Source organism: Trachemys scripta, chromosome 1 (genome assembly GCF_013100865.1).
Source record: "Trachemys scripta elegans isolate TJP31775 chromosome 1, CAS_Tse_1.0, whole genome shotgun sequence".
NCBI lineage: Eukaryota > Metazoa > Chordata > Testudines > Emydidae > Trachemys > Trachemys scripta.
The window spans coordinates 4430814-4439550 of NC_048298.1; the positions used below are offsets into that span (position 1 = coordinate 4430814).

The window sequence follows — 8737 nt, forward strand, 5'->3', positions numbered from 1 at the left end:
CCCCTTTCGGCCTGGCTGCGAGGAGAGCCGCGTGGTGCTGCGAAGAAGGAGCAGATGCCGGAGTTAGGGGGTGCAGGGCGGGGGGGCGCCTGTGTGAGTTTAGCCCACAGCTGCAGGGGGGCTGCCGCCAGTCCCCCAAAGACGTTTTGTGCTGAGGGATGGGGGCGCCTGGAGGGGTGACCCCGGGGATGGGGCCAGAGTCTCGATGACACCAACGCCCCTGGCCACCGCCCTGGAAATGTCTTTTAGGCACATTTTCCAGCCCCGTCACCCTGTCAGAGTGGTGGGAAGAGCCTTGGTGCCAGCGTGTTACTGTCCATGTCTCTCCCCCCACCGCCGCCATGGTGCGGGGAGGGGGAATCTAGGGAAGGAGCGGGACACCCAGTCCTTGGGGCTAGGATGAAGGAGGGGTTCCCTTGGTAACAGACAAACTGGCTTCCTGGCTCAGGGGAGAGGGGTGGAGGGGGGCAGCCCAGGAGCACTCCTCACCCCCACCCTGGGGGATCTCCAGCCCCCCGCTGGAGAGGATCAGTGCCGTGCCCTCCCTCCCCCACAGGCTGACCGGCCAGAGCGACGATGAGCCCAAGAGGATCAAGAAAAGCAAGATGATCGCCAAGGCCTTCTCCAAGCGGAAGGAGCTGCTGCGCAACCCGGAGCAGGAGGTGTCCTTCAGCATGCGCACCGTCTCGCACGACGGGCCTGTGGGTACGTCCCGGCGGGGGGGGAACCATGGGGGCTTCACACACCACCGCCCCAGCGCTCGGCCCCCTCTTCGGTGGCAGGTTTGCAGCCCCCACTGCTTCTCAATCTGGGGGGGAAGATGCTTCTGTGGTCCCAGGTTTGTTGTGGGGCACGTGGGCCGTGGTTCTCAGCAAGGCACCTCCCTCCACCCTCACTAGAGGGCGCTGCCGAGAGCGCACGGGGGCACCCCCGCTTCTGTTGCCCCAGAGTGTCACAGGCTGAGACCAGCCCGTAACGCCCAGTCTGACCGCGCCCATCCCGCTGTCTTGTTATTAAGTGTTTGGCTGAATCCCTGTGCTCCTGAAAGGGGCCAGCAACTAGTCCATAAGAACGGCCAGACTGGGCCAGACCAATGGTCCATCCAGCCCCGTATCGTGTCTGCCGACAGTGGCTGGTAACAGATGCTGGGAATGAACAGAACAGGCAACCGCTGAGTGATCTGTCCCCTCTCGTCCATTCCCAGCATCTGGCAGACAGAGGCTAGGGACACCCAGAGCCTGGGGTTACATCCCTGACCACTTGGCTAATAGCCATCAATGGCTATTATCTCTCTAGAGCGTTTCTCAAACTCGGGGCCAGGAGGCCCATGGGCCCCACTGATCAACTCCTCCCACTCTCTCCCAGCACCTCCGACACGCCGGGGAACAGCTGTCTAGCGGCGTGCAGCAGGCACTGGGAGGGGAGGGGAGGGGAGGAGCGGGGGGGTGCACTCGGGGGAGCAGGGAAGAGGAGGGACAGGAGTGGAGTGGAGTGGGGCCTTGGGGGAAGGGGTGGAGTGGGGGCAGGGTCTGGGGCTGAGCCTTGGGAGTCCATGAAAAATTTAAAATCAAAATAGGGGTCGGCAGGTTGCTACCCTTTGAGAATCGCTGCCCTAGAGCAGTATCCCGGCCCCGTGCCAGGGAGCCGACAAGCGGCAGGATTTATTTACGCCTTAAAAGCATCGTCAGAAAAGTGACTGACTCAGAAATGGCCCTGCCCTACCCAACAGATCTGCTCCTGGTACCCAGTTCCCACCTGGCGTAACTCCATGAGTCCAAGGACGTTACCGCAGGGGGCAAACGTCTCTGTCTAGCTAACTTGTGCAGCCCACATTGCTGTAGTATCGGACGTGCCTCCGAGTCTTTAGTGGAATCACCCTCGCTCGTCCCTGAGAGGGCAGGGCTCTTATCCCCGTCGGGCAGAAGGCGGTGAAGTGACTCGCCCGTGGAAGTCTGTGGCAGAGTAGGGAATTGTGCCCTAACCACTGGCTCATCCTGCCTGTCTGTGCACACCAGGGGTGGGCAAACTTTTTGGCCCGAGGGCCACATCGGGGTTGCAAAATTGTCTGGAGGGCCGGGTAGGGAGGGCTGTGCAGACGCCCCTCAGGCTGACTTCTGGCCCATTTGGCCGTCGCTTCGTGATATAAAAGCCGGGCAAAGACCCTCTGGGCTCTCAGGTCCTGGGCAGCTGGAAAACGCATCCTCGCTCTGCAGGGCTGTTAGCACAGGGGCCAGCCTCTGGGGGTTGGGGACATCGTGTGGGAATGGGAGGCCTCCTGGTTGCCACGGGAACGCAGGGCGTTGGTTCCAGAACGGGCTGCTTGTGGGATCAGCCGGGGCAGGAGATTGGGGTGAATCAGTGAAGATCCCCCCCACCCCACCCGGCTCAGGCTGCAGGATTCCCCCTCCGCTGAGCGGGGCTGTAAGAATCTCTCTGGCTTTCACCCCAGCTGGTTTGGCTTTCGACATCAACGAGCCCTCAGCTGACGTATCCTCGGCCTGGGCCCAGCACGTCACCAAGATGGTGGCCAGGAGAGGGGCCATCCTGCCGCAGGACATCTCCGTCACGCCTGTGGCGACACCCGGTGAGTCCCTGGGAAAGCGCGGGGTGCTGAGGGAGATGGGCATGCGATGAGGTCATGACACCGCGCGCGTCTGCGCAAGGTAATTTGTGTCCCAGGAGCACCTAGAGGTTTCTGTTGAGATCAGGGCCCCTGGGTGGCGGGTGCTACTCAGACCAATAGCGAGAGACAGGCCCTGCAATCTAGCTTCTGGCAGTTGGGAAACTGAGGCAGAAAGATGAAGGTCCACAGAGCCAGAAATCAAATGCAGGACTCCTGCGTCCCAGTGCCTTAGCCACAAGGCCAGCTTTGCGCTCCACTTCTAGACGGGAAGCATTGGACTGGGAATCAGGAGACTCTCTGGTTTTCCTCCTCGCCCTGACACTAACCTAGGGCAAGTCACGGCTTCACGCTGGGCCTCCATTTCCCCCCTGTAAAACAAGGGTGGTGATATCCACCCCCCCGTCTGTGTGCTGTGAGACTGGGGATACAAGGAGTGAAATCACAGGGATAGGAGAGGGATTGCGCCACAGCCATGGAAATGCAGCCACTTCTGGGGTGGAACGTGGCAACTGTTCAGTGGGTTCACGGCACAGGAAAGGCAGGGACGGCAATTGCTGTATGGAACCAGGGGAGATATAATTCTGTGAATTGGAATTTGGCGGAGACGCTATGAATTGTAATAACCCAGGGTTAAAAATGCCGCCTGACGTCCCAAATAACCTCTGCTCAGGGGAGGGGCAGGCCTGGCAGCGCAGGGAAGGGAGGCAAGTCAGGACTGAGGGGCACCGGCAGAGCTGTGTGTGGTGGGAAGCCCAGGGCTGGGCTAGCAGGGGGCTGCAGGTCGGGAGTGAGGAGCGTGGGGAGCTATTGGGGATAAGCCCAGGGCTGGGCCTGCAGGGGGCTGCAGGTCGGGAGTGAGGAGCGTGGGAGGCTGTTGGGGGCAGCTCAGGGCTGGGCCTGCAGGGGGCTGCCGGTTGGGATTCAGGGCATGGGCAGAGCCATGTAAGGGGCCCCATGACGGGACCAGTAAGGAGCAGGGGTTGGGATTGAGGGCCATTGGCAGGGCTGGGGCGGCCGGGAATCTCTGGGCTGGGACGGGTGCAGTGACCAAGCTGGGTGAGGACAAGGCTCCATCGCACACGTTCACGCTGTGCCCGCTCTCGGGTCTGTCTCCGGCCGTCCCGGTCACTGAGATTCCCATGGGGTTTTAACAGCGAACCAGCCTGGGAAGGCCCCTCTCACCCTGTCTCCCCTCTCTCGTGCCCGCAGTGCCGCCGGACGAGAGGGCCAACCTGTGGGTGGTGGATGCAGAGATCTCGCCCGAGCTGGAGAAAAGAGCCAGCCGCAAGAAGAAGAGGAGGAAGAAGAAGGAAGTCTGCCCCCTGGAGCCCGCCATCTGCGACGTGGGCTACTTCACCCCGCCGGCCCGCAGCGCCGTCCCTCGCCTGCCCAAGCTGCCAAGGCAGAAGTGCCTGGTCTCCAACCCCAGGGAGTCTCAGCTTGGGGAAGAGGTGCCGCCCCCTGGCTCCTACCCTGGCCTGAGGCTCAGCATCTCCCAGCACGAAGGCCTCTTCCCCCGGGACAACCCTGCCAGGTCCAGGAAACACGACGCCTTCCATCTGATCAGCCACCCCTTCTGCCCCGAGACCGGGCCCCAGGAAGATCTAGCCCTCGAGGGCAGCGTGAGGTGCTTCCTGGCACACCAGCAGCACATGGGCTCGTTCCGGCCCCCCGCCGCGGGCCTGGATCCCGGCGCCCTGCCCGGCGGGAGCATCCCCTGCGGGCCGAGGACTCCTGGCAGAAGGGCGGGCTTCGCCCCCATCCACTCCCAGACAAACCTCATGAACGCCGAGCTGCTGGATGCCGATTCCGACTTTTAGGCCAGGAGGGACCCAGACCCTTTCCGTGCCTGGAGAAGCCCTGGAGATCGCCTCATGGGGACACAAGCAATGGAGGAGCCTGCAGGGCTCCAGCATACAGGCGTAGTGTTAAAGCTCACGCTCCGCGTTCCGACCAGGGACGGTTTTCGCTCAGAGGCAGGTTCTTCTCTGCTGCAAACCTTGGCGCTTCCTTGGTAGCTTGTGGCTGCTTTTGAACTCCTTCCCCCTCCTGGGTTTCCTGGGCCCCTCCCTGCCGATCTTCCCACCCGCGACATTCGGCCCGTCCTGCCCGCGGGAGGGAGCCAGCCCTCGTCTCGGCTGGTTGAACGGCAGCTGGACGGGGCCCGCCAGGTATTGTTATTTATTGCTCCGTGGGTGACGGAAACAAACGGACGTTTGCTGGTGATGCCCCCAGAGGCCGGGCTCCTGCGGGGCTTATGGGATGGATTCAGGATGTCCCAGCTCCCAGATGGAGTCGTGGATTGTTCCCTTCTTCACCCCGCTGCATGGAGTTTTTTGAGGACTCCTCCACCAGCAGCTCTGCCCCACCTGGGTGCTGCGTTCACTCCCCAAACTTTGGCCTGGGGGTGGGGATGAGCCTTGGAGAAGGAGAGAAACGTCCCTTGATGGCCTGGTATCAGGGAGGCTGGGGGGTCTATACAGAGAGGAGCCTCTCCGAGGGCAGAGAGAAGATCCCGTGGTTTCCTTATCCCAGGAGCTTCCGGCTGTCCCGTGAACCACCCCAGGGGCTGAAAGGAAGGGGCTGGCGGCTCTGAGCCGTGGTAGCTGTAATAGACGGCCGGAGGGTTTAGTTAGGGGTCTGTCTATTAAACTCTCGGAAGCGTTGGAGCCGCGTCGCTCCCGGATCTTCGCCCATTGCCAGGAGAGGTGGAGACTTTGTACAGGGAGGGGCGGCGCATGTAACACGTTGTCACCAGCATCGACCTCAGTGACTCAGCCAATCAGCACAACCCTCCTTGGGACGCATCCCTGGGGGCGGGGCCACGTTACCCAGCCCCGGAACCAGAGGCCTGGGCCAGACGTGTGCTGAATGGGAGCTGCTGGAGGGCAAGGAGTTCCAGCTTGTAGGGCTCCATGCGGTTCTCACGAAGCATTGCATGCTGGGATTTGTAGTCCCCTGCATTTTGGAACTTGTAGTCCCCCTTGATCTCTCTCTCTTAACGCCCCTCTTGGAGATCCTCCTGGCTCGCTAGATGGGGACCAGTTCAAAACAAGCACACACTCGGCCTTCCCCTTTGAATGCTCTATCCCTGTGTGTGGAGGAAGCTAACTGGGCCCCTCGATGCTACTTAGTGGGTTTAAATATTTCCGTTGTGTTACTGGTTTTTTAAGATATCTGTGTAATACACAGAGACGTTTACTAGGGCTGAAGACCGTAAAAGGGATGTCCCACCTGGAAATCCCGTACAGAGCACGTCATGTCGCCTGCTTTGGGCCCGGATCTTGTTTACTGTGCTTTTTGCTGTGGAATATAAAACCCAAAATGTGCCCCGTTCTAAGCCGGGGCTCCCCGTTCTGCCCCCCATCCCGCCAGTGGAGTCACTCTGGATTGAAAAGGATATAACCGAGAACTGCGGCGGCCCTTCGTCTGTATCAGAGCCGCGCGCTTGTGTTCCCTTTGGTCACCGGGATCCCCTTCCCAAAGACGCAGCCTCAGAGGATGTATTCTTGCTGGGGGGCGGGGGGGGGTTATTCCTCCTGTGTCCCAACATCCCAAGCAGTAGGGAAGTGGCTTTTGATTGGCTGATGGTGATGGCCGAGAGCAGCTATGTTGGCTTTTCCCATTCGGCGCTGAAGCGAGAAGGGGCGTGTTGGAGGGGGCGTGTTCCCCACGCTGGGGCCGCATAAAGGGCAAAGAAAACTTTTTTTCTGGTGCACTTGCGCCCTCAGAATCTGCCAGGCGGTTGGAATCCCCTTTTGCTCAAGAGCTGGTGGTTAAATGGGTCGTGTGTCATGGCTGTTTTCACTTAAGGGACAGAGTCTCTCATGTGCAAGCCCCGCCCCATCTGTGTAAGGGGCGGAGTCTCTCAAGGGCTAACCCCGCCCCTCGGGTGAAGGGTTGAAGACTTGCTGGTACTAACCCCTCCCCTCGGTCTGAGTTGCTGTCTGTTGGAATGGTTGATCTCCAGGGGTCAGGGGAGCTATTCCAGACGCAGATAAAAGCCAGCTCGATCTTTGACCCAGAACTCAAACCTGGAACTTCCAGGGGGGTTAAAAAGTCCGGCTGCCACAAACAGCTCATTTCCCATGTTCATGAGCCGCTGGGTTCCAGCTGGCAGTGCCCCAGGCCCAGGAGGCAGTCTCTCCTCATGGCATTTCTCGGCGTGCAGGGAGTCTCTTCCCACGGGAGGGGCTGAGCTGAAAAGTTGGGCTGAAGATGTAGTTTTCAGGGGCGGGTCTGGACCCAGGGTTCCAATTTGGCCCATTGTATGGAGAGAACCAGCCAAGCCCATTCTAGCCAGTTCTGAACTCCCCCAAAGTTCCGGGGGGGACTGGAGCTGGCGTTCTCCTTCAGTCCTGACAAGACTCCTAGCCTGACTCTGCCGGTGCAAGAGGCTTGGAGAAGCATCGAAGTGTCTTTGGCTTCTGACGCTAATTATCTCACTGAGGGCTCTACACTGCAAATTCCTGTATAGGGCCCAGTATACAGCGGCTGACACATGCACATGCTGCTAAGTGGGTCCCTCCAAATAATATAATGCCCAGGCTTTAAGCTGGAATTAAGGTGGTCAGTGATTCCATAAGAACGTAGGAATTCTGGATCATAGGAAGACCGGTTCAGACCACAGGTGTATCTAGTTCAGTATCTTGTCTCCGACAGTGGCCCATACCAAATGCTTTGGAAGAAGGTGCAAGACTCCTAGTGGTCAATTATAGAATAATCAGCCCTTCAATGTGGTTTCTTCCCAGACCCTGGCAGTGTTAAGCCGACTGAGCCCTAAGGCATGAGGTCTCATATCCTTTCTAACATGTTTTATATCTGTCAGTGTTTCTTATTCATGTAAATGTCTAAACTTCTGTTGAATCCTGCTAACTCCTGGTCTCAGTGATATCCAATGGCAGCAAGTTCCACAGGTTAATTTTTCTGTCTAAAAGAAAGAAAAATGCTTTTATCAGTATTAAATTTGCTATGTTTCAATTTAATTGTCTGCTCCCTTATTTGTACATAATGAAAAATAACCCAGCACTGCCAGATGGAGAAAAGCTTGGTAGCTTTTTCTTATAAAGCCCAGAAATCCAACCCAGAATTCCATGTGAAGGGGCATTCCCATTTAAAATCAGGCAACATTTAAATGGTGTAAAAATGAGCTTTTATAAAAACCTAAGGCCAGTAGACTGTCTGCCCAATTAAAAAATAATAATAAACTTCAGTGAAAACAATTGTTTTTTTTAAATGCACAAACATTCACCTGTAGCATTTGGGAACCCAAAGCACAGAAAATCTCTGAGTGAAACTGCCTCCTACCAAAATGAAACTGACATCAGGAATTTTTCATCATCTGAATCACGAGTCATGCAAAAATAAAATGAAGATCAAGAAGAGTGCCAAACTGGATTTAAAGAATTATTTAAGGAGTTAATATCCTAGGTTGAGAGAGAATGTTGACAATTAAACATTGGGAATGCACGGGTGAGATCACCCAAACAGTCTTAACTCTGCCTCTACATCACTGCCCACAGAACACCCTAAAACCAGGAGACGGGCCTGTCTTCTAGCAGAGCACATCAGTCAGTGTAAATGGATCTAAGTGGATTATTTTACTCCTATTCATAAGCCAATTGGACACTCTACTTAAAGGCCTGGTGTTAATTTAGATTATTTTTGACATTAACTAATTTTTAAAAATCCCTTTCGACATTAAGTCCTGATTTCATAAAACTCTTCTAAAAATATGTATAAGGGATTTTTCTGCTCCCTTGTTGAAATTTACAAAGGTGGTTACTGCAAGGGAGAAGTTGGCCAGCCGGCTATCCAGGGAAAACAGGGAAATTAACCCTAAATAAAATGCTGCTGAATACACAAAGGAAACCAGGTTGGAAAAAGAGGATTTTCTTTGCCAACTTCTTTCTGCTCCTGCAATCTCAGGTATTTCTTATAACTCATTGTTATTTGTATTATGATAATGCCCAGGACCTGGATCCCGTCTCTCTAGGTGCTGCACAAACCCAGAACAAAAAGACGGTTCCCACCGCAAAGAATTTACTTTAAACGACGGATGGATACAGACAGGTGGGAGAGGACAAGGAAACCATGAGACAATATTGATCAGCA

The 8737-nt window shown here is 56.5% G+C and overlaps 1 protein-coding gene across 1 annotated transcript in view; it reads left to right on the forward strand.

Moving 5' to 3' along the window:
• SMO (smoothened, frizzled class receptor) overlaps positions 1–7608 on the forward strand; it is a 30545-nt gene extending 22937 nt beyond the window's left edge. Inside the window, exons 10-12 of the mRNA XM_034763817.1 lie at positions 557–705; positions 2450–2584; positions 3833–7608. Of these exons, the coding sequence (XP_034619708.1) occupies positions 557–705; positions 2450–2584; positions 3833–4443 (895 nt within the window). The 3' untranslated portion in view covers positions 4444–7608. The remainder of the gene's footprint in view (positions 1–556; positions 706–2449; positions 2585–3832) is intronic.
• The last annotated feature ends 1129 nt before the right edge of the window (positions 7609–8737 follow it).